Source organism: Paramormyrops kingsleyae, chromosome 14 (assembly GCF_048594095.1).
Source record: "Paramormyrops kingsleyae isolate MSU_618 chromosome 14, PKINGS_0.4, whole genome shotgun sequence".
NCBI lineage: Eukaryota > Metazoa > Chordata > Actinopteri > Osteoglossiformes > Mormyridae > Paramormyrops > Paramormyrops kingsleyae.
Window position 1 is genome coordinate 12,927,995 of NC_132810.1, and position 27,363 is coordinate 12,955,357.

The following is a 27,363-nucleotide window of genomic DNA, read 5'->3' on the forward strand; positions in this document are numbered from 1 at the left end:
CTCAACAATCGAGTATAACATGCCTCACTTCACCCCGTTTGTTAGCCAGCTGACCAGAAGAAATAGGTCCCTCCATAGCCTGTCATTTAAAATTACAATTTATTTTTGTATTGTTAGAGAATATGGCACACAATAAATTTGAATAAAAGTATAAAATGACAGATTTTTGAAAAATCTGATGATAATTTTCTGATTCTTTGTGTAAGTTTATGATCAAACAGTATCTACAGTGTACAGGACCTGCGCTCTCGCGTTTTGGGGACGTGTCAGCGTCTGGCTTTGAACCTCGTAGCTCCTGCAGTGGGAGAGCAGCTTCGTCCCAAGCAGACCACCAAAATGATTGTAGCTGCCCTGGGTTTGCGAGTAGCTGTTACTCCTCACAGAGACACAGGAACAAGAGCCTGTTTTTGCTGGAAGGGCTGTGAAAGCAGCCCCAAGGACTTCACTGTAGCATGTTTTGAAAGCATGGGGAGTGGGGTGGGGGTGGGGGTGGGGGGAAGGAACTTGGAGCAAAATGCATCAGACAGAAGGTTAAATCTATCATTGTAAAATATCACTTTCGGAAAGATTTACTGGGGAGTGCTGTTGCTTCTTCTTCTTTTTTTTTATAAGCCATGTGATTATGTGGCGGAGGGGCCATGCTGAGTTTTATGGTGCTGCGAAAGTGGCGAATAATCTTCCGCACTGTCTACATCGCTAGAAGGATTTCCCAGGATTGTACTGCTGTCGCAAACTTTGTCATGGAAGCGTGCTGCTATTCTGTTAGTTATTGGAAACCAGTGTGGGAACAGGCCCCGGTGTCAGAGCTCGCCCTCTGCCGCGCCTCGCCCGACGATGCTCAGCGCTGACGCGCCGCACGGCATCCCCCCCCCCCCCAGCTCCGGGACGAGCTGGCTGTGAAGGAGAGGGCGCTGGAGAGCAGGATGGCGGATGCTGAGCTGAGGGAAAGCCAACTGGAAGCCCGGGCCTGCGAGAAAGCTGGAGGTACGGGGAAGGGTGGGGGGGCGGGGGCGTGTCCCGGGGTGTGCGGAAGGAGGGAGAGGAGGGGGACGAGGAGGGGGACGTGGAGGTGCCAGGGGATAGGGGAGCCGAGCGGGCCTGGGGGAGGAAGGGAGGCGGGAATGTCAGGAAGAGGAAGGTGTGGAGCTGGGATCATGGTGGGGGGGGGGGGGGAGCCTGCGAGGGACAGCGTGAGCACCGGGCCTCTGGGGGGGGGGGGCAGCCAGGGGGGCCCGGCGTCACCATTTCATGATGCGGCTTCACACGCTCCTGGTGTTTGCCCAGGGAGGAGATCCGCGGTGGGCCGCCATTATTTATTTATTTTGTCAGCGAGCGGGTGGAAGGCTGCCCGCTTTAAGATCCTGCTCCTCCAGGTCCCGCGAGCATCCTACCTGCGTCCATGTGACGGCTGGGGGTGGGGCGGGACGGGCTGTTAGTGCCACGCCAAAGCAGTAACAAAAGAGGCTGTTTGTTCTCCCTGCTGCTGTTCAAACAAGGGGAGGAGCTGCATGCTTCAGCCGTGCGGCCCGCGGACGCGGCCGCGGCTCACATTGCCGGCGGCGGCCGCCGATCTCTTCCCTTTTGTACCACACAGATATTGACACATGCATTAGGCTTGCAGGACGTGACACACCACATACAGGATCTCCACCTTCCCCCGTGAAATCCGAGATGTCCTGCCCAGTCGCCGAAAACCACGGCATTATGAAAGGCCTTTATATTTTAATTAACATGCAGCCTTAAAGCCACGTTTAGCCATTGCGTTTTCTCTTGGATGTCAGTGTTGATCGAATTAAGTTGCTTCTACACAATAAAAGGAAGCTGTGGTTATTAAATGTCAGTTTTATCGTATGTCTTTTACTATGAAATTCCTTGATATTATTCTGCTTTGGCAAATGTGTACACAAAGCCATCTTTTGATGAATCTTTTACACTAATTGTTTTTTATCACAATAATCATCTTAGTCATTTTGTTTTAAGATTTTAAGATGGCTGTCTAGAGTAAGTCCTACCTTTTCAAACAGATTGCTTTATTTTAAACAACTCTGTGTTACAGTAATCAATGTGCATTACCAGTTGTTCCACAATGAATTGCAGGTTATGTGATAAGCTTGTTTAAGAAGGAAGATATCCAAAGAATATGGTAAACATGCATTGATTTGTTTTACCTACAACATGGGTATTTTACAGAATTAGCTTACACAGTAACAAATCATATTTATTAATGTAATTTAACTGCTCAAAATCATTGCTGAACCAATATTGAAATTTTGTACAAGACAAAATTTATTTCTAATTACTTTTTTAGGTAAATCTCTCCCCCTCCTAATAATTAAAAGAAAACACATGATATATACAGAGTGCAATTAGCAAGAAAATTGTACGTTTAATAAAACCAAGGCGCATATATTTGCTGTCCTCATTTTAATATGATTTGCATGGGTTTGGGGGATGTTTAATGAGCAAATTCCAGCTAAAATGCAATATTGATTTTCTTAGTGAACTTTGTAATAGCTTACGGCTCAGCTCAGTGTTTATCATTAAGCTGTCTCCCAGAAAAGAGAGCTGTTACGTTCTGATGGTTCTCCATGCCACTGCCAGGCAGATCAGCAGGTACACCCAAAGTGGTTAGGTAATCTCAGAGCCCCCTCCTGCTGAGTGAACATGGCTGACGAGAACTCCAAAGGCTTCCTAGCGTCTTAGATCTTACGTTGCTATTTAACGCTAAGCGTTGAAGAGAAGCCTTTATCACAGAAATACTTGAAAGCTTCGAGAGCATTCAAGAAACCTGGGCTTTATATATGTTAGATCTTGCAGTATCACAATTTAATGTTAAGTACTGAAGAGGAGCCAGTGTCATGGAAATACTTGAAGAGCAACCAGAAACCAGGGCTTGGTAGCTACCTATCTCTGAATGCTCCATGTCATAGATCTTGGCACCTCACTGTGAAGCACTAACAGTGGAAGAGGAGAGCTCAGTCATGGACATTCTTGAATGCTGCCCTTGAGACCAAAGCGAGCTCAGTCTTGACGGCCAGCTTTGAAGAGTTTACCACGTCTTAGATGTTGGTGCATCATTGTTAAGCTCCAAGTCCAGGTTGTTCATATCATGGTCCTCCAGGTCCAAGCACTGCTGATTTTCCAGCCTTCCTTTACCTGGGAGCCAAGTGTGAAGCCTGTGGCCAATCAAAATCAGTAATTATTAAACTAACTACCTGGGAGAACTGAAAGTAAGGCCTGGATTTGGAATCAAGGTCCTGATTTGAAGAGCCCTGCTCTAAGTGTTGAAGAAGGAACTTTGGTCACGGTGTATTTCATTCTACCTTCCTAAATTTTCTCCCTGTCATCCTTGCTCAGAACAGATACTTCACACTGATTTAAGATGAGCCTCTGCATGCTTTCAGCGATAATTTTATGATATGAAACATTAGCCGTGACTTTTGTTTGAGACCTACCTCGCCACGTTTGTTGTCCCCAGACGGAAGGTTAGTCTTTAGATAAACCTTTGACTTGACCCTTGCACTGGAGGAAATATGCTATGGCGTCTTGTTTATTTACTTTTGTCACCCAAAATAATGTCTGGGATAATTAATCATGATTTACGGTTTTGACTAGCATTGCCTCGTAGGCCAATGAGCAAAAAACATTGTAGCAACATTTATACAACGCTTGCGCTGGTACTATTTTCACAGCCTCATAAATCAGACGTTGGAAGACGCAAAGTAATTTTCTCTTGGATCGGTTCAAATGATGGCCATTTATTTACCTTCCATGCTTTATTGCCGAGTGCACACAGATGTGTCCGACCACAGTGGACAGCCGCAGCCATGAAATGAGTTTCACTTAAGTTAATACTCGCACCTCCGTGTTTCCGTAGCAATAACCGTGCGCGCGGAGAGCTTACTGCCGTTATTGTATTGCAGTGACTGTGGTGTCTGTGGTCCAGTATTAATAACAGCAGACCGCCTCTTCCTCTCACCCCCCCCCCCCCATCCCCCCCAGCTCTGGTGGAGGAGATCTACAAGGCGCAGAGGGAGCGAGACCAAGCCTTGATGGCCAGGCTGCGGCTGGCCAACGAGGAGCGGGATGAGGCTCTGCTCCGAGCCAAGAGGCTGCAACAGGCAGCCACGGGGTACGTCCTGCATTGTGCTGGCCCATTGATTTCCCTCCCCCCCCCACCCCTGGCTCCCTGTTTGTTTAACACAAGAAGAAGAAGTCTGAGAAAAGGAGGCGGGGGTGGGTGGCACCCCCAAAGGATTCCTTTAGCTCTCCCTCTTGCAGGATCTTCCCTAAACTCTATGTTAATTTCCAAAGTTCTTTCGTGACCCCCCCCCCCAACATTGGCTGCAGCCGCAACGATTTGCCAAAGCTTGTTTGCCTCCCATCGCTTAGGAAACTGCATTGTTCTTCAGCTTGGCGGACAAGGTGAATGAATGGAGTTTGGGCAGGAACGTGGGGTTGGGGGTGGTGGGGGGGCAGCTAGGGTGTGGAGGCTCCAATATCGACTGGTTTGGGAATAAATCAGAAGTGCGTGACATTTCATAAAAGAATCCCCTCACCCTTAGCGCTGGCTTGTCAGTCAGGAGTTGCACTGTATAGGAAATCAATCAAGTCCTTTAGTCCACCAGTTATTTACCACCCTGTCTGAACTACCCTAATTAATGTGATTCCCCCCCATCCCCTTTTAGGGGTTGGGTGAGTGTGTTGTGAAGTGTTTTTAAGTACTAGGGCATTTTAAAATGAAGGCTGTGTTTTCTGCGCTGAAAAAGTAGGACGCAATATTTGCCAGTGCAGTTTAGAAGTAATTACGTTTTTACTTAAGGGAGTATAACTTTCTGTCAGAAGCAAATCTATATTTCAATAAGCCCCTGTTTGCTGAAAGTAACACCATTCCATTAAAACTTGAATTTCTGGGAAACTCCAGTGTTTTCCACCATTATTTCTTTAAATTATAATGTAAAAATTTGTTTTCACATTAAAAATAATGACTTTTTTTTTTTTTTTTTTTTTAGTTAGCCACGTAAATATGGCTGTGGTGTCTCCTACAATAAAACGGTCAGTTCTGCCGCCATTGTGGAAGGGCAGACTCATTCCAGTCTGCTCGCATAACTGGCGAAATCTAATTTGAGAAAAAAAAAGTCTCCCTCATTTTCCTATTCTGCTCACTGCCTGCTTTGGGCCTAAAATGGTAATTGATAGCCATGCAAAAGCATTATCTCCCACGGAATATGGAATAGCATGTTCTGAACCTCTTATTTTCTGAGGTCACTTCTTCAGCCCTCTATGATTGAGTATGTGCGTCTGTAATGGGGGGTGATCCCTGTAAATGCCTCTGTAAATGTGACCGGCAGTTGTTTTTTCCTTTTTTCCATCCTTCTGCGGAATGGATGATCGAGCCGGACGTGCTGATGCACTTATAGGAGTGTGACGGGCTGACTTTCTGAGGGGGAGAGCGGACAGAGGGAATTCTCTAGAATAAAACAAAGGGAATGCTTGGAGTCGGATGGGCAGCTGTCTTGGTTTTGTGAGGAGGAGGGATGCTTCGCTCCTCCAGTTTGACGGTTTCAGCACCCAGCAGGCAGGGAGCAAATTCCTCTTAAGTCCGGTGCTGTTTCGTGAGGAAGGGGAGAGGCACACGGCAGGCTTTATGTTAAAAGCCACACCGCTGCTCGCCGTCGAGCTGGAGCCTTATAACACAGGTGTCCCTGCTGCCCATCCTAGGAGCCTGAAAAAGATCGACGGGGCTAAGGGGCAGGCAAAGTCCTGCTGTTTTTATTAATCTCTCCGGGAGCAAGTCAATAAAAAAAAACGCAATCAGAAAATAACCCCATGTGAGCATTCGGCAGGCATGCAGGTGACGTCTGTGCCCACTTATTATGTAGCAGCTCCCTCATTCTGAGGCGTGACAGATGCTCTAAGCACCGTCTTACCAGTCAAAGCTGCGCCATATTGTTCCTCTGAGTTTAAAAAAGGAACCAAAAGAAACTGGATAAGAAACATACATGCCAGCATGTGCAGTTTGAACAGCTCTCTGCAAACGCTTTTCATTTCAGGTTCACTTATGGCCCATAATCTTCTTGACTTTGATTTTATCTTATTTCTTTGTTTACTGTTTTGTATATTTATATATACTAACATATTTTAGACTGTTAGCTATCTTTTGTTTATTAGTGCTGTAATGTGGTGGGATTCTGTCCTCCTGACTTCCATTAAAGAAATGAACATAGCCTGTACTCTCAGGGTCTCATCGAGACTGTAATCGATGACCATTCCAGTGTATGAATTCAACCTGCAGTATACATGTGATGTTGCACAACTGCTTCTTGTGCAGGTTCTGCCACCAGCATCCTGGTTAGTTCCTTGTTGCTGATATGAGAAATATTTAGCCTGCTTTCCGGCACGCCTTTGTTGTGGTAATTGCAGCCACGGCGCCCTCCATTTTCCCGTGGAGGCACCTATTGCTGGAAGCGAGCGGGTCGCTCAGCCGGGGACCGTTCTCTTTCATCCCTGCACATATGAACAATTGATCCCTGTAGTCACTTATAGCAGTAAACATTAATAACTTAACAGTCCACCCTCGGTGCCGAATATACAGAGCATTATTGAGGAATAATGGTTTGGTCTGGTGGCACTTTTAATATGTCAGGATGTCACGATTGACTTTGGGGACGGGCTGGATAGCAATTACTCGAGGTGGGGAAGATTTGGGGAGCGACCTCATTTTGCCACAGAGAGGAAGCAGAATGACGGAGGCTGTTTCCTTCCCGTCTTTCCCCAGCCTGGAGAACATCAACCCCGAGGAAAGCGACACGGTGAGCCTTTTACCTTTCGAGACGCCTGGCCCCCTCACGGCCACCTGCTTCAGCCAGCTGTCTAAGCCTGGCGTGGTTTGTGGAAAAAAGCAATGTAAATTCAGCACTCCACTCTTATGCTCTGATTACATTTTTTTTTCTAAAATTAAAAGATCACTGGGATTTAAAAAAATATTTCAGACTTATTGATGTAGGTATGCCATGCATGGAATATTCTGAATCAGCAGATGACTAGTAAGACTATTATTTGTGGTACTATAAAATCTGTTTTATGTATGTTTCATTGATAATTGCTGAACTATAACTTTATAAGTTTATACTGTAACTAGCCAGTTACTATCACTGCTATTACACCTGCATTGACTGTCGGATACACCTCTGTAAATAATCATCAAATCAGATATGCATTTATCAGTTCTATATATAATGGATGGCATTATGTTAATGAGTCGCACACAGCCTGGCTGACATGTTCATTTGTTTGTGTTTGGTGGTCCAGGATCTGGAGGAGCTGCTCAATCGGATCAATAGTGCCGATTCTGCCCTGGGCATCGAACGCACTGGGGCAGTCATAGTGGACAGGCTGAGGAAGATGCGAGACCGCAAGAGGAGGATCACGGCTGAGGAGATGAACGCGGTCATTGAGGAGCGAGATGCTGCCCTGGCCAGGGTGGGTGTGAGGGACACGGCAGCCCGCTAGTGCGCAGTGCGGGGCGGCTCCACTGCGTTGCCCACTTTACGGCGCTGCTTTTAGGGTGGGTGTGAGGGACACGGCGGGGCGGCTCCACTGCGTCCCCCACTTTACGGCGCTGCTTTTATGGTGCGTATGAGGGACACGGCATCCCGCTAGTGCGCAGTGCGGGGCGGCTCCACTGCGTCCCCCACTTTACAGCGCTGCTTTTAGGGTGCGTGTGAGGGACACGGCGGCCCGCTAGTGCGCAGTGCGGGGCGGCTCCACTGCGTCGCCCACTTTACGGCGCTGCTTTTAGGGTGGGTGTGAGGGACACAGCAGGCCACTAGTGAGCAGAGCAGAGCACTTTACTGCGCTGCTTTCAGACTGCAAGCATTCAAGCCTAAATGCAGACAGGAGCGAGCACTCCATGTGGAGAGGCAAGAACCTTTGTACAGCTAGAACTGAATACATATCCTTAAATATTGACCGGCGTGTTTCCCTCCCCATAAGATGTCTTTCGTTTATCAGTCTATTAAGCCACATTTGTCTATGTGTTTAGCCTTAAATCATTTATTAGATTACTGAGCAAATAGGCCAACTACTGACTTTTCATGTGGAAACAAATACTACCGCATAACCTCAAATATTTGATATATCTTCCACGCATGCATATTTTCATTCGAATAAAAACAAACAAGGAGTCGGCCAAATATTGACACCCAGATATTGTACTTCATCACCAAGTTCAAAACGGGGCCCTATTTGCCTAGATATCTTTGTTGGTAAACAGCCCTCAATTGCTTTATGGCTGTCGGATCCACTTTTACAACTATTTTTATTTGAAGCAGATCTAGATTCCCTCAACTGAATCCGTCAAAGTTTCATACTGGTGCCCGATTCATATAAATCTGGTGCAGCCCTGTCTTTCTGAGCTTTTTATTCCTTTCTTGCTCCAGTTCTAATATAACTTGTTGGTCACTGATCAAACATCCTACCCCACTCTTTCACCTTTTTTTCTTACGCCCTGTCTTGAATGAATTGTAACAGTTTTTGTAGATTTTTAACATCTGTGTTTTACATCCATCATTTATGACTGTCTGTCACAATGTTGAGACATCACTTCACCTAATTGCATGTTTTTTGATTATGGGAGGAAACCCGTACAAATGGGGGCGGGGATGCAACCTTCACATCCACAAGCGGAGAGCGGGATTTGAACCCACAACCCTGGAGGTAAAAGGGGATTCAAACCCACAACCCTGGATTAAAAATTGGGATTCGAACCCATAAACCTGGGGGTCTGCAACAACACAGTACTTTCCACTGACATATTGTGCAAAATTTATATACTATAATAATTAACAGGTGGATTCTGTCAGAACACTGGTGGTCATGCCATCCTCCCCCCTCGGCTATCAAAAATTGTGTGTTTTTGTGTAATTGTGTGTTTACTGTTTACCTCCCAGCCCACTGACAACAAGATGAAAACAACAGTTAGTGCTGAATGGTGCAGGTTCTAGACATTTAAGACAATACAAGTAAACTGAAAAATTTACAACTGATATTGCATTCATCAAATTAGGGGTACACTATCTGATAGAATACCCCACTTCCCCCACCTCCAGTAGGGCAATTTGAGGTCAGCCCTGCTCCGCCCCCTTCCCAGTCTCGTGTTTCCTTCGTAGCTCACACACTCGAATCAGGATTCTGATTAATTGACCCACACGGTGACATGATGTCATTGATGCGACATGCAAATGAACAATAGAAAACCGATCTCACAAATGTCACATCTAGAGCTGCACCAACTGTACTGGCCGATTATCGGTATCGGCCGATACAGCTACAGTCAGCCATCAGCTGATGATTTAAAATGATCCGATATTTACTGTTGCTAATTCCATTTAAAATGGTGTCCCATACTGCTTTGCACACCCGCATACTAAACAGTTAGAAATATGTCTGCCGTGTGGAATTATTTTAATGTTAGCGAAAATGACATTAGAAATGCATTTTGCAAACATTGCTCTGCCAAAATTTTACGAGGAGAATCTACTAATAAACATTTTAACACAATAAATTTGATTGCACCTTAAGGTGAGACTGAACAGTATGAAGAGTTTATGAAAAACAAATCTGTTGCTATAAAGAAGGCTGCAGTACTGCTGAGTAACGCTAGTCCCTCAGTAATGCAAGCGTTTGATAGCAAAAGAAAATTCAGTGCAGACAGAGCAAAATACAAAGGTATTACTCAGAAAATTCTGGAGATTCTGTTATAAATGGCATAAATATATAAGATGTAGACAATTATAAAATATAGTGCTCCGGGACTGTTTTTGTGTATCAGAATTGATGTTTTCTTAACGAAAAATAAATACTTTTTTATATTTTTGGAATGTAATGCATTTTTGTGTTAATTTATTTAGGTGGAGTGTCTATTTAAACTTATTTAAGTAGAACCTCCTGATTGGTATCAGTATCGGTGTCAGTTTGTGAATTAATCGGCTATCAATATCAGCCAAAAATTTCCGTAATAGGTAATGGTGCATCACTCAAGCTGCCTTTGGCAAGATGCCGCCCCGGGTGGCTGCCCAAGTCCCCCATACCTAAATCCGTCCTTATCGGGCTCTAATTGACCACTCTGGTTGTGCAGTCAGCCCATTATGTAAAAACATGGCTGTTCCGGTGTCCTCTTAATGTTAGAAACACTAACCTTTCTGTATTGGTATGGAATGGGAGGCTTTGTCCGTTCTCTCTGTTACTCCCGGATGCTGTGGTCCTCTGATGGAAACTTTAGCACCATACAGAAGAGAACACTGAGAAATATATTGAAAGGATGTGTTGCCAGTTTGCATGTGCTCTGCGCAGCCTGCTGTGGTTATTGAGCTAACAGATACTACCCTTCTGATCTGGGTGGGGAAAGTAAGTTTGCTGATGAAAGAGAAGGTTTTCCTGCAAACAGAATTCAGTATTTTCTTCTGTATCGCCCCCAGAGATTGACACAGGCGCTTAATCCGTCTCCTCTGAAGTGCAAACAATAACCCAATAAAATGTGCAATCTAGAAGTGATGTAATTGTTTAATAAGCAATTAACAGTGCAGAGTTTTAAGGCTGTACTGCTCAATCACTCGTGGCAGGCAGCAGTATCAGTAAAGCGGCTCTTTTGTAAAGCAAACACGATGTGTAGGACACACGACCAAAGGTGCACTTCAACTCATTCTTCCGGGTCGGTGGCAGTGGACCCAGGTATAAACCGCCTTTGTTAGCATCCAGTACTACTGCAGCTGGATTTGCTGAAATATTTATATTGGATATTTCTCCTGTTGCCTTCCCACTCGGTGGGAGGCCCCAGATCCTTTCAAATATCAGGTTGGGCCCAACTGGAATGAAAAGGCAGGCATTAGCCACGGGGAGAAGAAAGTCACACAATGTGTCCGCTGAACAAATGGGCAAAGAAAGCTGGCTCCTTTGGAGGAAAGAGGAAGTCAGCCACGCGTTTGATGACAGCAGAGTGCTGTGGTGACAGACGGAGGGTCCGTCTAGGTGGAATCTCCCGCACTTGTTTGCTAGGCCTAGACCTACCATTGTCACACCTGTAAGCAATCATAGAAGCTGCCACTGCTTCTGGCTCCTGCTTTGGAAACCCGAGTTAACTCCTCACCTTTTAGCTCAGCCAGTTGTGATTCTTCCTCTGGGTCTGACCCCAGTTTCCTCAGCCTCCTCTCCAGTATAACGGGTCACTCTCTCCTCACTAAACAGGCTTTGTTCCAGCCCTGCTCTTCAGACTGGCTATTTCTGTAGCTCCGGCTTCAGCATCATCTAGAGCTTAGCAGCTCTTGCCTCCTTCTTTCCTGGTTTATTTTGTGCTGTTCCGAAGATGTACAGTTGGGCTAATTGGTGTCTCTTAATTGGTTTTATGTTTGCCTGCTGATTTTCCACATTCACTTATTTTTTTTCTCTCGACTTGGTCGAGGATCTGCTGGGAAGGGCGTGTGTGAGCGTGGTGCTTTCCGCCAAAGCTGGCATGAGTTGGAAGGTTGAGTATTGGGTATTGGAAGGGGCTCAACCTCAAGCCACCTAATAATAATATCAACCCCAGGCTGTCGAAAAATTCCCAGAATCGGTGGCCTACTTTTATATAGGGCAGAGACCCATCTTTGGGGCAATTTTAGAAGTATGTTGCAAGGCCTGACCTAATCCTTCTGAGGAAGGGATCCATCCATACTCTATCCTGAAGGATTTCTGCCTCCCCCGCCGCTTCCCGATTTCTTCGCTTCATCTCGAAGGGATTATCCTGCTGCCGTAGGCAGAGGGCCACCACATCCACTCGGCTGGTAGGAATATGAAAAAACCCGCGGCGCGCTGGGAGAAATAAGTCTTTTCTCACTTGGTTCCTCGCACTGTAATTAATTTGAGGTACAATATTTATTTCTGATTTCCGCTCTTGTCCGTCGTGCTGTGGTTGATAACCATACTCGCGCATTTCCTAGCAAGGTCTGCATTTTTTTTTTTTTGCCAGGAAAGCTTTTCAAAACAAATTTTCTAATTAAAAGGAGCCTTTAAGGTCAACGTGCACAATGGTTGTCAATTCGTCTAATTTTATCAGGCCTTCTTCAAAGCCTGGTGTTGATCCATATTTAACTTGAGGCTTTAAAGGCTGACTAGCGTTCCTCGCTTGTGGCTCATCTATTTCTGCCATTGCTGTTTTTGAGCCAGACCCACGAGTGTCCCGTGTGCGAATGAAGACGTTCGCTCCGATTTAAATGCATTTTCTCAAGTACTTCCAAACATCTGTTTCCTGAGAGCTGTAAGTCAGCCTGACACTAAAGAGGAGCTGTGTGTTTTGTCTGGATGGGCGCGCTATTATTTTAGTCTGCAGAGGAAGGGGGCGGCAGCGGGGTCCTGGGCAGAGGTGCTTGTTTGCCCGGGCACTTGGGGGCTGGGGCGGCTGGACGTCGAAAACATTGGGACTTGTCAGTGAGCAGAGATGGTTTACGTTCCTGGTGAGTGTCCTTTGGTCTCGGAATGCCTGTATGGGGAGAAGCACATGTGGGTTAGGATAAAACAGGGCGCTTACAATAACAGCTGTCATTGGCTGCTGTGATTCCAGACAGACCTGTGTCTGTGTCTCTGTGTGCGTGTGTGAGAGAGAGACCATGTGCAGACTGTTAAGGTGTGGTGTGTTCTCATAGCCAGCCACTGGAGCAGTTCCTGTCAGCTGTCTGTTTAGGATGAACACTGGGGAGACACCCCAGAGACTAAAGGCTATGTTAGACCACAGGAAGGGGTTTTGTAAGGATTATTTCAGGATTTTTAATGCATCAGACAAAAAGAAGTCTAATGGGGAATGTACGGGAGATTTTGCTTATACTCTCTGCGGTGTCTTTCATGAATCAAGGGAGCACTAATAATGTTTTTTGAAATATCTGATGCAAGCAGATTATCTTCTGGTGTCTTTTGATTGGCACCTGCCATGTGCTCATAATGCGGGTGAGAAGTGAAAGGCAATAATGAAGGCAGCTTATGAAGAGCACGCAGGATTCCCCTTGTAGCAACTGGTAGATTGTTATGCTGTGGTAATGAACATCTTTACGTGATTCTGACAGTTTAAAAACAAAACAGTGACCAAATCTTCCATTTCTGTCCTCTCCTAAACTACTGGGGCATCAGAACAAACCCTTATTTTTTTAGATTCTGTGTCTAAAAACCCCCCGAGGCAGAAGCTACCGGGGCGCGGCGCTGCAGAACGTGCCGATACACCCGAGACTTCCTTCCCCTTCAGGGAAGAGCCTCGCTTTTGGCGCTAATGTATTCAAAGTGATTCCCGCTTCTCCCTCCTCGACAGTGCCAGCGGCTGGAGCGGGATCTTCATCAAGTGCGAGAGCAGAGCCGGGCTTCGGCAAACAGCGCCAGACACCTGACTGCCGAAAACAATCAGGAGCGTGCCTGGAAGGTAAATGTGCCCTCACCGAGAGCCCCCGCAAATTAAGGTTACGAACTGCGGGTTACCGTCTCCGGCGCTCGCCAATATATCAGCTGTGTATATCGTAGCCGTCCTAGCAGTGGGGGCCTGTTTGCCAACAATGCTGTCTTTAAACATGGCCTCTTCTGCCTGGGCTCTTATTTAGATATGAAAAACAGTCCTCACACACCGCCCCAAGAAGGGTGGGAGAAAGAATGAGGAAAAAAAGAAAAGAAGAAAGAAAAAATCTCCAGTGTCTGCAACAGAGGAATTAATTTGTTGTGCATTTCCTTCGTGCTTGGCTCAGTTTATGTAACGTCCTAATAAGGTGCATGTCAGAGACTTGTCATGTTTGCTCAATTGTGGCCAGTGCTTGCTCTGGCCCTTGTTACGACGATTTTGAGCAATAAAACTGTTGACCGAGGGTATTGGTGGCCGCATATTTGAGAGGATTTGAAATTAGATCGACAAGAGCATGCCGTAATGCCTCACAACCCCTCCAGCAAGGTGCAGGGTAAACACGGGCCTGTTTGATTTCCACCCTTTATCTCGTGAACCCCAGGCCCTTTCGCTTAATGTGGAGTGCCATAAACCTGATCATTAGACCATCCAGGGTAAACGGCCTTTCGCAGAGATGAGTTTCGAGAAGTGAGGCAGGTTAAGCGAAAGGGGGGTGGGGGTCACTGTCCCGGCCTAATTAAGTTGAGTGCCAGCCAATCAGATATAGATCTGGAGACATGGCAGTGAAGCTTTCATCTTGGAAACTAGTAGTCTGAATGCTGGCTATTTTTGATTAGGTCACTGGTTGTGCGTTTGTGTTGCTCAGCTACTGGCTAATATCTGTGATTTGCTCTTACATAATCTTTCAATTAGACTGTGTTGATAGCTTCCATCCCAAGCGTTTATGGTTATGTGTCATATCTATAACACCACCCATCACAGGAAAAACACATCTGGTCCTGTTCAGATGTGAACTGTCTCGCAAAGGATATCTGTTACATATTTAGTTCATTATTATTTTTTAATTTTTAACCAATGTATTCTCTGCCTAACCATCTACTCCTGGATTACAAATCACGGATTTAGTATAATTTGATAGCGCAAGCTGTATCAAGATATGGCATAAGAAATGCTTCATTTGCACATCTGACCATGAGAGCACAATGAGCTAGTCTGTGCTGGGAGAATTCTGCTCATAAAATGCTTGAATGTTGTTGAGAGAGAGCAGAAGAGCTCTGCACGCAGTCCGGCCTGACGCTGGACAATCCAAAGGCTAGCAGAATTAGCGCTTTTCTTTATTTCTTAGCAGGCTTCAGTGTGGCTTAATATAAAACATATTAAATTTTGTTATTAATGTAGCACTTGGTTTTTCCATAAATCCCCTTAATTATAGATTGACTCCTGGGATTACAGAGCTGGGTTTTTAATTTAAAACGAAATAGGAACAGCTGTCGTAAAATTAGTCGACAGTGCCGGGAACAGATCCTCAAAACAATTTGAAAATGAACCGCGGCTCCGTTCGTCAATGGAGCTTTTTTATTTTAAAGGAACCAAATAAGAGCAGCAGAGAAGTTTGTTCTTAAGGGGGATTAAAGACTGAGGGAATCCGCAGGTCCGCATGAGAAACAGCCCCGGCCGTAAAGCCAGGTTCCTCTTTTATATTTTTGTACTGTATATATTTCATTCTTTATAGGTTAAATCATTTCATTTGCCCAGATCCTTTCTTGATCCTTGAGATTTTATAACTATATTTAATTCCCCTTTAAGTGTTTGCCACCTGCACTAGCGTGGCTTTATTCGGGGCTAAATGCTGAGTATCGGCCTATTTGCAGACGCTTCCGCACACTGTGACGCCATTGGGGTACCGTTCAAAGGCCAGGGATGAGTATGGGGCCCCAAAAAGTCAAAACCAGCCAATACAACCCCCTGGACCCCCTTAAATTGGTGGAGACCTCAACCCCCGCAATGCTCAACCCGGAGATATGCCCTTGCATATGGGTGAAGGTTCAAGTCCCAGAGGCCATAAGTGGAAATTAGCGGGAGAACATTTTCAAACAAATTTGAGGAAGCACTTCTTTACACAGCGTGTAGTTAGAGTATGGAATAGTCTTCCTGCTAGTGTAGCGGAAGCTAAAACCCTGGGTTACTTTAAATCAGAGCTAGATAAAGATTTTAACAACTCTGAGCTATTAGTTAAGTTCTCCCCAAATGAGCTTGATGGGCCGAATGGCCTCCTCTCGTTTGTAAATTTCTTGTGTTCTTATGACCTGGTATCATACACTGAAAGGCGGCACGCAGCCTGTGAGCTGGTGAGAATTTTCCAGTGAGCCAAATGCTACGTTCAGGCTGTCGCTAAAAGCTGTCAAGCTCACTATGGGAAAGAGTCTGCTAAGTAACTAAATTACACTTATTGCAGTGAAACAGTTTAGTTCGGTTGGTCTGCATCAAAAGCATGACAGTTGTGGTGTGTTCTCTCGGGTGATCTCTCTCTCTTTAAATTTATGTGTGGGCGCCTTGACTTTTGTTTTTTAGACAAATGGGGGGAAAGGTGGGCACCATCTTTGTTTCTTTTGCCGGTGATCTGGCTTGATTTGTTTGGAGCTGTTCCTCTTTGGTGACCATTTTGAATGAGCGCTTTGTAAACAGATACTCAAGACGCCAGTCTCTTTCTGCCGGGTGCAAAATACGTGGCTGTGTGAATGTGAACGGACTGGGGGTGGGGGTCGGGTGGAGGGAGGGGGGGCGCGGGCGCGGGCTGGAGGGCAAGGGTGAGGAGTCATCATTGTTGAGGTCTTCTGAAGTGGCCTGTTGTAATACTGAGCCCAGACCTCAACCACCTGTGTTTGCTCTCCAGCTTTCCTCCTAGGGATTGACAGCCACCCACCCCCTACCCCCCACCCCCTACCCCTCCCCACTAGGATCCCTGTAATGTACTTAATCGTTACGTCAACCAGCTCGGCCACTGCACTGCTCCCTCATTACCATTCGTAAGGACTGAAGGGTAGCTTAATATCGGTTTAGTTTGCTGTAACTGTGTATGTTGATAATAACTTGATTTGATTATTTTTGGTTGGCATGAGGGAAATATAATATCGAATAGTATATATGATATTACACATAATATAAATGTACACTTTATATTTTTGTATTTTTATTTCCATCAACATTTCAGTTCTTCGCATTTTGAAATGTCAGATTTCCTATCCGTGTTACAGTTAAATATGCTTAGTCAGACCAGTGAAAATGATTCCATGCCCAGTATTACAGCTGGAATGCTCCTTAAGAGGCTTGCATTGTACAGTCTTGCGGAGTCGCATCCGATGACATTTACGTCTGAGGTACACAGTAAATAATATACACTGATGGAGAGACGCCTGAAAGTGGATGTAGTAGGACATTAGCGTGTGTATGGCTTAGTGTAACAGGTACAAGAGAACGGGCAGCACTGCCAGCCGTATAATGACCTGCTGCCCATATCTGACTTGTAATCAGGCATTTCAGGTCCAGAAGCTCCACATCCAGACCAAGATTTTGATTCTACCAACCAGTTGAGCTTAAAGTAGTCAACTGGTTAGTAGAAACAAAATCTTGGTCTGGATTTGTGTCTTCTGGACCTGAAATGGCCAACACTGCATGTAATACAGTACACATACAGTAATGTATATGTGACAGACAGCTACTACATTGACTTGCGTCTTTTGGTCCTGGACCGAGATGCAAGTACAAGCCGAGGCACGGCTGTAGGTAGGAGCGCTGAGTGCGCGGGGTTCCTCCCCGAGGTCTGCGCACCATTCACAGAGAGCTCCACAGTGACAGTCATGCGTGGGCACTGATATGGCCCCAGGAAATGCCCTGCTGGCCCCCCCAGACTGTCCCTGTGCCAACAGAAGGTCTACATGAGGTGTTTTCTGACACCTTCCCCCCGGTGGCTCTGTGGAACGTGTGAAGTGAGCGTGCTCCCTGCAAACAGCCTGGGAGCCCGGGCTCTCGCACGCGCGCACACTCGTACACTCGCGTGCACACACGCACACGCAGGCAGCCACACTAGGTGAACCTAGCCTGCACCTGTCACACCTTCATGGGCACGGATAACCTCTCCTCTGAAGGTTGCTAGCTGCAGCTATTATCCTCACTGCTCACGTGGGTCTTTCGGCCTTGTTCTCTGCCCTGTTAAACATTAACGGCGGGACTTTTCCGGTTGCCGCAGTAACTCAGCCGAGCGCAGTGTTGCCAGGTGAGGCTGTGGCCGTCTGACCTCTGCTGCGAGAGCCTACACTGAACCGTTTGAGCGAGGCTGCATGCGTGAAAAGTAAAGCTCGCTGTGCTGGATGTCTTTTGGGGTACCTGTACAAAATGCATCATGGGAGCTCAGCATCTGTTCAGCACTCGAAGTGTACAGTTTGCATGACGGGTCATCAAATCATGGTGATTAAACTATTTTTCTGTAATATTACACTGTTAAACTGAAGTTTTGTATGATAGAACTCATCATAGCCAAGTTATAAGCCTGATAATTCAGTGTTTTTAAACGAATGTCAAAAGGCCTTTTTATGTAAACTGTCAGTTGCTAGCCATGGTACATATCAAATAGATTAAAAGGATGACGGGATGGTTAATTTACTGTCTGTAATTGTATCAGTGGTACAGGACTTAAACAAAATCACTGCCAGGTCAATCTTCCCCCCGTGGGCAGCTTCAGGAACCACAGAGCCCACCACTCTTCTGCTCTTTGGGCCTCCCCTGCCTCCAGAAACATAAAATGCTTCTAAAAAGGTCAACACCAATTCTGTTTTTGTAGGAGTGGCTAATCAGAAGGGGTTAACATTTTCCACTTTGCCGAGTTAATTTTGTTAATATTATGATGAATGCTGATAAATGTCTGTGATTAAAAGAGACTGGCTTTGAAGTTCACTCCACCTCCCTGTTGGAGAAAAGTACATATTGATTTAAGAGGTTAACCTCTTTTTGAAGTTCTCATTGGCTTAGGAGTGCGCTCACCGGTGGTTCTAATGATTCTGAGACACAAGGGCACGCGGCATGTTATTTTGAAGGCAAAGGTTGCACATGGAGAGTCGATGGGCAGGGGAGGGTTTTTGGTTTACGGCTCAGCCCCAGTCAGTCAGGTATTAATGTGACCAGGTGGGGTGGGGCACCCATTATGGCCTGGAGTTTTGACTTGGAGGGGGAGTCTGTGTGATCTGTCAAAGCTTCTAGTGGGCGGCAAGCAAAGCAGTGGCAGTATGCGTATCCCGTACTGTCGCCACACGAACCTAAGCTGGCCATTACTGATTTAATTTATGCTTTCTGCGGGTTTGCAGGTGCTGCGTCCTTACAAATAAATTCATTTTCAATATTTGTAACAATGCTAATCTATTTTTATGTTACTTCCTGAGGCTGGTAATTTCCAGTCTGTATTTTGTCATCCGGGCAGATTTATAATTTCCATAAAATTTCGATAAAGATCTTATCCCAACATTACCCCTGTCCTGCCCCGATCGTCCGCTCCTTCCGTGTGTCACGCCCCCTCGTTAACCTCGTGTGGGATCCCCATGTGATCAGCTGTTTCTGGTTGTTGTCATTAGTCCTCTGTATTAAGTCCGCGATTCAGTTTGTTTCCCCAGACCGGTCATTGGGTGCGTTCGACTTGATTACAGCGCTGGCTTTAAGCAACGCATTCTGATCCTGACGCAATGCATTACGGTTAGATGCATTGCGACCTCTCACCCGGCTGCACAAACTGGAACCGCCTCCGTGACGACACACCTTTGCCCTTATTGGCTGAAGAGTTTAGTTACATGCATGACGTTTGTATCCCAGGCAGTTCCGATGCGTAATCTGCTATTTCTCCCGAATATCACGTAAAGCAGTGAGAACTGGTTTACAGTTAATTTACCTGGTAAAATAAAGTTTAAATAAATGACATAAATGCTCTAATAGTACACGTAACTTAGTGGTTTATTCATTGTTAGTTATTGTAATGTTGCGCTGCTTTATCGTCCAGTCTGTGAAGAAGGCATTCTAGTAAGAATTGCATTGTAGTATGACTCATTTCCTGGCGCGTACAATTTATATTAGGTGAGCGTTCACAGTTCGACTTCTGATATTCAGATCGAGTTCTAGGTCAAACTGGTTTGTTCGACTTTCAAGAAATTAGAGTTCTAGTGAGTTTGAGAACCGAGGTACCACTGTATAAGAATGTTAACAGAGGCAAACAGGAATGCATGCTAGGGGTGTTGATAATGAAATCACAAAAACAGTGACGCTTTGCCGCACTGATATATTCACCTCTCCATAAACTTCCAAGACAAACCGAAACCAAAATGTCTCCTGACGAGATCAAGTTGTGGGTGGAAATTCCCTTTTTCAACTAATACCTCCCAAACACTCAGTTTTTCCCATTCTACTGCATGGAAATAAATGTCTAATTGCTTCAGGAAGTGCTACATAGATGGTGGTACATAGATTTAATTTTGTTCTGTTTAAATACTCCAGTAACTGAAATGTTCCAGTTGTGGTCCCAGATGAATGTCAGTGTTCTTATTTCCTGCTTCTTTCTATAGATTTTTGGTGTATTCGAGTGTTCAGCAGCTTGAAGTTTTAACCTTTTAGGCTGAAAACACAAGCATAAGGTGTTTAAACGTCACAGAGAGAATGTTACTCAGCCACATTGCTTCCCAGTCTGCCCCATACGTCACTGTAAATCTCACTGTGACATACTTGCTACACGTACCAAATGTAGGGTTTGAAACACATATTGGAGTAGACAGACTGGGATTATTGGATGTGTTGCACCTCTAGAACGCAGAGCCTGCTGCCATTTTGGCCTGTTGATGTAGAGAGGCTGCCTGCACAAGCGGCTCCGACTGCGTTCTGCCGTGCTGCTGCAGGGGAGTGCCATCCTTGCTTGGGCCAGTTGGTGTCTTGAGGACAGACATCAGTGCTTCAGTTTCTTGGCAAATCTGCTCATGGCAGGCAGTGTTATTCGATGGTGTGGGGTGTATCCACTGGGCGCTGCGTGAGCGCCTCCTAGGGGTCTCTAAGCTACCTGCAGGAAGCTGATTGGCAGCAGCAGGGGACAGGCTGCACGTTCCAGTTGGCACTGCACTGCACTGCGCCCAGCCATGTGTAAAGACGGGAATTGACTTGGCGGGGCAGGAAATAGGAGCAGTGTGTGTCCGCTGTCCGCAGGACGCTGCGGCAGACGTGAGGGGCGGCCCAGACGTACCACATTGATACGGGATGGTAAGCAGCTGGAACTGCAGAATAAAGTAGATGTTTACCGAGGCAGAAATTCTCTGTGTTTCCACCAGTGCAGTAGAGTCCAGTTATGATGAATATCAAAATATAGGCACGGAATCATCTTTTTTTTTCCCTGCCTTATAATTTTTATGTCATCTAAATAAATTTTATTTTATATAACATAAATACAGATTTGATTTTATGTAACGTTGATGCAATAATTATAATTGGGGGGGAAAAGCAGAAGTTCCAAAGTACAAACTTGTTTTATAGGGAAACTGCTACGGAAAAAAGGAAAGAAGAAGACACTAATAAAAAGTCGGGTAAATAAGTGACAGGTGACGGTTGGCTACGTCACGTCAGCGTTCACAACAAGAGGAATGAAAGTTCTCAGTCTGAAATGGAGTTTAAGGTTCTTTTGTAGATACGCCTGTCTCGCATGGGAGATAAGAAACCAGGTGGATGGAGCGAAAGAGGGATTGCCCTGCCAGCAGTGGCACACACGCCAAACCCCCCCCCCCCCCCCAGCACCCCCCTGGGGACACGTGACGACATCTCGTCAATCTACCGCCTGACACTTCGGCAAGACTCCCCGGCCCAGTTCCGGTGCCGACCCTAATAGGCGACCTCTCAAGCAATCGATAGAGTCTGGCTCCTTTTCACACCCCCCCCAGCCCCCACCCCATGCAGACCCTATATTGCCCGCAATAGCAATATAGCTAGGCGGCTTGTTGATTTAGGCAGCCGCTGTTGTCTCCCTCTCCACCAGCTGTTGAAGAGCAGGGACGGTCAACACATCTGTTTCAACGGCTTGTAATTAGCTGGAGCTTAATTGCAGCGCAGGTTTAAGCACTGGGCCGCTGTGAGGCCAGGGCTATTGTTTACCCAGAATCCCCTGCACTCTCTGTGACCGCTCGCTCTGGGGCTGGTAGGTGCTGAGTGGGCAGACAATGCACTGAAGGGATCCCCCTCACAATGAAAACGCCATGTCTGTCCTCTTTGTTTGTCCGTCGCTTAACAGGCTAAATAAAAATGCAGCGAGAAGCGTCCGCTCCACACCGAGACTGGCCTTTTGAAAGCCCCCCCCCTGCCAGACATGTTGAAATGTACACCTCTGCAATCAGCAACTTTGATGTTGCATTTAAAATGAAGTGACATTATAAAACCTGTCTGGATTAATGGATAAATGAGTAATTCAGGTTATAACATATACAAGTTACTGGAATTTACATTTTGCTGAATTTTGAGATGCAGTCACTATGAGGGTGATACTGCCATCTTCGGTAGGCATTTCTGGATGGATTGATGGATGGATGGACAGACGGATGGACTGATGGACCAACGGTTCGTTGGTTGAAAAGAAAGAGTGAAAGAGAGAGAAAGGAAGAAACTTTATTGATCCCAAAGGAAATTTAACGAAGGTGTCTCTCTATTTCTCTGTCTCTATTCCTGGAGGTATTTTGGTACTGAGTCCAAACAATATTAAAGCAAAGAAATAAGCCCTTCTATCCGTCCATCTTCTGGAACCTCTTTTCTGACACACGATTGCTGTGAGCCACAAGCCGGGAGACATATGTGGGGACACAGTCCCTAAAACAATTACAAATTACAATTACATACAACTCCTTTCAAAAATACATTGTAGTTGTGTAGTTTGTCATGTTTGCTGTTTGACAGACTGATTTATATATGATTATGTCCTTTATTTTCATTCTGTGATGCTATTTCCTAATGAACCCAAACGAGAGAGAGAGTAGAGGAACAGACTGCATGTCAAGCACATGCGTTGCATGTCTCACCCTCTGTGAGAATATCTGCTCCGCGTGAAGACGCAGAGCCTAATGTTCTAAATATCACAGTGGACTCCTGTGTGACACATGTGTTGCCTTTGTGTGTCTTTTTAACAGGAGGCGCTGGACGTGGTCCGGATGGAGCGAGATCGGGCTGTCGAGCAGAGCCGGCGACTGGAGCAGGAGATGCAGACCCTGCGTACCTCTTGTAGGTGAGTCACATCCACATCTCTGCCAGCTCTGCTGATATGTCCATAAACCTTCTTCCGGCCAGACATGACCTGGCTGCACAGCATGATGAGCGATTAGTCAAATGCCAGCTCTCCTTAAGTCTGCCTGAATTCCTGCCCAGCCACTGGTTTGTCTTTTAGCATTTCTTAAGCCTCCAAGTGATATTTTACATTTGCGTAATTATTTCCTCACTTAGAGTATTAGTTAGATTATGAAGAATAAACTCACATAATCAGTATTTTATTTTTCTTTTTTGAATGAGAATTGCCTTTTCTTAAATGTACCTTCAACAGCTACCTTCAAATTATGTGACCATTTTTTAGACAGACCATTTATGGTCACCTTAAAAATAATAATCTAATATTCCAAAGCTCAACCTTCTAAAAAATAAAAACAGTTATTAACATACACTGTGAATCCATAGTTAAAATTTAACACTACATGAGTACCTGAGCAGCATCTGAGAGCCTATAATTATTGTTCTGTTTCCATGGCCACAGATCATTTACATAGAAATGTTAGAGGTCACTGTTCGACACATATTCTATAGTATTTCTCTCATTGCAATACATTTCCTTGCAGCTTGACCCAGCGTTACACTCTCCGTTATTCAAAAATGGAGATAAGGGTCCTTATCCCACAGCGAAATATGCGTTAAAATAAAAGCAGGCCTCCTGGCCTGGAGCAGGGCACCTCCCTCCTTAATGACATTCTAAATGTAAATGTAATGTAAGTTCTGTAAGGGTGGAGTAGGTCTCGAAGGAGGCAGCACATTGTTTGTTAATGAGCCCCCGCTGTTTTGCTGTCATGTCCAGCTGCAAGATCACCCCTGTCCTGTTGGTGGTCCCCTTGCACCCCCTCGGCTCTGCTGTTTAGTGTAAAAATTCTGACCGTCTTTGAGGATCTTTCTACATATTTTAGCGGCTTCTTGAGTCTTTCTGTGGACATTTTGTCTGCTGTCGTTTTCAATTGTTGTTGATTTTGTAAATGAGTCAACTATTTAAATTCTTTCATGTTTAGTCAAATTACTTATCTGTTAATTAATTCTTACTGTATCGTAGTGTTTTTTTAATGTTGTGCTGGACATAACTTTTGTAATTAAATAGATATTTTTCTAACTAAAAGATGGAGGTAAAAACTGAGGCCCTGAGACTTTTTGTGTGTGCAGAGAGCGGCCATAAATGTACCATTGTAAGGGACTTATTAGATTAGATTAGAGATCTGAAGATTGCCCACTAAACTGGCAACACCGGTTTGGTTACTTGCATCCTGTTTGTAACATTAGCCGTATCCTTGTGAACGGTGATTGGGAATGCATGCGGACAACGTGACACGGAGCGCAGGGTGAGCTCTGGCCTGTAGGAGGTGCTGTCTCAGCTGGTCTGCCAGCGAAGGCCTGCTCTGTATTCGCACACAGCTCGCACCATGTAGGCTGTATCAGTAGGGTTAGGGAGTAGGACCTTTGTAGGGAAATTGACCAGGCCTGACAGCAAAGCTGGCTCTGTATGTTTGCTCATAAGATTCCGCCTCCACAGCAACCCCCACTACCAACCATTGTCTCTTAGCTGCAGTATCCCAGATACTGTCTCAACGTGCTTAATGGGATGAGGCTGACATGCAAAATGGGGCAGTGCACCACCTGTCTGTGTCTACGGAGCAGAGTCTGGCCGCCTGTCTGTGTCTACGGAGCAGCGCCTGGCCACCTGTCTGTGTCTACGGAGCAGCGCCTGGCCGCCTGTCTGTGTCTATGGAGCAGCGCCTGGCCACCTGTCTGTGTCTATGGAGCAGCGCCTGGCCGCCTGTCTGTGTCTATGGAGCAGAGTCTGGCCGCCTGTCTGTGTCTATGGAGCAGCGCCTGGCCGCCTGTCTGTGTCTATGGAGCAGCGCCTGGCCACCTGTCTGTCTATGGAGCAGCGCCTGGCCGCCTGTCTGTGTCTATGGAGTAGCGCCTGGCCACCTGTCTGTCTATGGAGCAGCGCCTGGCCGCCTGTCTGTGTCTATGGAGCAGCTCCTGGCCACCTGTCTGTGTCTATGGAGCAGCGCCTGGCCGCCTGTCTGTGTCTACGGAGCAGCGCCTGGCCGCCTGTCTGTGTCTATGGAGCAGCTCCTGGCCGCCTGTCTGTGTCTACGGAGCAGCGCCTGGCCGCCTGTCTGTGTCTACGGAGCAGCGCCTGGCCGCCTGTCTGTGTCTATGGAGCAGCGCCTGGCCGCCCGTCTGTGTCTGCAGAGCAGTGGGCCACCTGTCTGTGTCTGCGGAGTGGTAGTGGGCTGCCCGTCTGTGTCTGCAGAGCGATAGTGGGCCACCCGTCTTTGTCTACAGAGCAGCGCTCAGCCGCCCGTCTGTGTCTGCAAAGTGACGCCTGGCTGACTGTCTGTATCTGCAGAGCAGTGGGCCACCTGTCTGTGTCTGCAGAGCGGCGCCTGGCTGCCCGTCTGAGTCTGCGGAGCGGCGCCTGGCTGCCTTTCTTTGTCCGTGAAGTGGTGACTGGCCGCCCGTCTGTGTCTGTGGAGTGGGAGAACCCCAGTGATTCTGAAAACACGGCTGCAAGGAACTCGCTGTTTTAATGTGTTGTGATTGGACGGGTGGCCCAGAAGCAGACAGCTGCTTTGTTTGAGAGCCTGCCAGTGTCTGGGGCAGTCAGGCTGAGCAGGACACGCATTAACACCCTATTCCCACTTTGGAAGGCTCCAGAAGGATTTGTGGTATTCCTAGAGTCCGTTTAACACCTTTAACTCAATAATCAGTAGCAAGAGAGAGCTGCCTCATTCCGTCTCTCCAATTCCAGAAAACTTCTAACAAGCTTCACAGCCACTGTTTCTACTGTAGATTCCTTATGATGTCATCATATTGTAATGGGAATATAATCTGTGTGTTGAAATATGCTAAAATTCCTTCTTCAGAGTAAATGCTTTCAGTCTGCGTTGAATCCAGCAGGCTACTTTTCTCCTGACTATACATGTTTTTTTTTTCCTTTTGAAAAAAATCAAAACAATGCTATTGAATGCGAGATGGTAGAATGTCTCATCTCCATGTAACAAAGTCCATAATCCAGTCTACCTGTAACTCAGGGTGGTGACAGAGGATGCCTCTAGTCGTAGATGGCATTTGCTTTTAATCTCTTTAAAACCTCACAAAGCATTTAAGGGTTGGCAACCAGCTGTCAATTTGTCCCTCAAAATAAATTTGATCATTGAGCTTCAGACCCCCTCAGCAATCAAGTCGAGAGACAGGAGCCTTGGTGTCTTTGTATTACCCGAGTTGATGATGGCTTTGGACAGCGACCAGGGTAAGGCGTGTACCGATACTCCCGGTACACCTGTTCCCTTAAAACAGGAAATAGCCTTTGTGTGTTTCTTCGTAACGTGAGTGTTGTTACAGCAGTGAGGGGCAGGGCACGGTGCCTGTTTGTTTGCCTGCAGAGGGTGGCCCGTCTCTGGAAGGCTCCAATGAGGCTCCCTTCCTATGGTGACTGGCACATATTTTTCCAGAGTGCAGGAGATAAGTCTGTATTAAAAGGTTCTTTTACATATTCTCTGATATCACACCCCCGAGTCCATTAAACATTAACCATGGGTTTGCTTTGCAGAATTCGAAGGCAGGTTCATTCGGAGCGTCTCTCCATCCAGCAACCCGATTACCTATCTGATTAAAGGAGTTAATCTGTAACTAAAGCTCTTTGTCGTGGCTGCGGCAGATACTGGAGAAACCTACAGGCACACACACACACACACACACACACATGCAGACATAAATGCACAGGGAATGAGATGCGGGTGGCAACAGACATTCGTCTTGGTACCGTGACATGTCTGACAGTTACCCACAGCAGAATACTGAGGGGGTTTGACTGCAGACAGAAACCTAGAAACTTCTGGACAGCCTGGGGGGATGGGGGGGCAGTGCCACAGTGACAAGGAGCACTTGTTAAAGGCCCAAGAGGCTTGATCCATCTCATACTGTACCCATCACGTGACTCTGTAACTTGGAGTAGCATTGTTTTTCATTCATGTAACTTTCATGCAAACAGTTCTGAGTGCTAGTTTGGCCCTGTTTTAAGGATTATTGATCTATAAATGAACAAGCAAATGAATCAGATGTTTTATCCACACTTTACTTTTGGTTTATCAGATTTTAACTTGGGTTTTAGATTTTAGCATCTGCGTTCTGCTGCCTTTTCCATTTCCATCTTCAAAAGTGCAACTATGGGTTTCCCATATCTGTCTTTGCAAATGGCTTTAAAAAAAGGAGAGAAAAAGTGTACATGGACGGGTGAGGGGGCAGGCAGCTAGATAAGATAATGCCTAGTGTAGCAATCCCCTTCTCCTGTGTTTGTCACTGCTATTGGACCTTCGTACCCAGTGTGTTTGCATTTAATTTAAAAAAGCACGCACGTACACTCCGCTTCTTGGCTATCAGTATTACATCTGAATTGATTGCCTCTCGCTCTGAGAATAAAGGAGATAAAATGGTGGCTTCCTTTAAACTAATTAAAAGCTGCAGTGGGTCAGAATGACTAATATGATTTTAAGGAAATGTACACATAATTGCCTGGAGACATAAACAAACTGCGGTCATTAATCTGGATCGTTTTGTCAAGCACAAACCTCTTATTCCACAGACGAGTGTGATATTGTGGAGGATGGTGGTGGTGCTTG

The 27,363-nt window shown here is 46.0% G+C and overlaps 1 protein-coding gene across 3 annotated transcripts in view; it reads left to right on the forward strand.

Annotated features, from left to right (window-relative positions):
• Nucleotides 1–27,363, forward strand: part of mipol1 (mirror-image polydactyly 1) — a 70,665-nt gene that overhangs the window by 28,755 nt on the left and 14,547 nt on the right. For 2 of the 3 annotated variants that reach the window (XM_023840304.2, XM_023840303.2), the window contains 6 exons: nucleotides 879–984; nucleotides 4,003–4,132; nucleotides 6,779–6,812; nucleotides 7,312–7,482; nucleotides 13,331–13,438; nucleotides 22,594–22,688. In XM_023840304.2, coding sequence (XP_023696072.1) covers nucleotides 879–984; nucleotides 4,003–4,132; nucleotides 6,779–6,812; nucleotides 7,312–7,482; nucleotides 13,331–13,438; nucleotides 22,594–22,688 — 644 coding nt within the window. The remainder of the gene's footprint in view (nucleotides 1–878; nucleotides 985–4,002; nucleotides 4,133–6,778; nucleotides 6,813–7,311; nucleotides 7,483–13,330; nucleotides 13,439–22,593; nucleotides 22,689–27,363) is intronic. The other variant, XM_023840306.2, reaches the window with a different exon arrangement.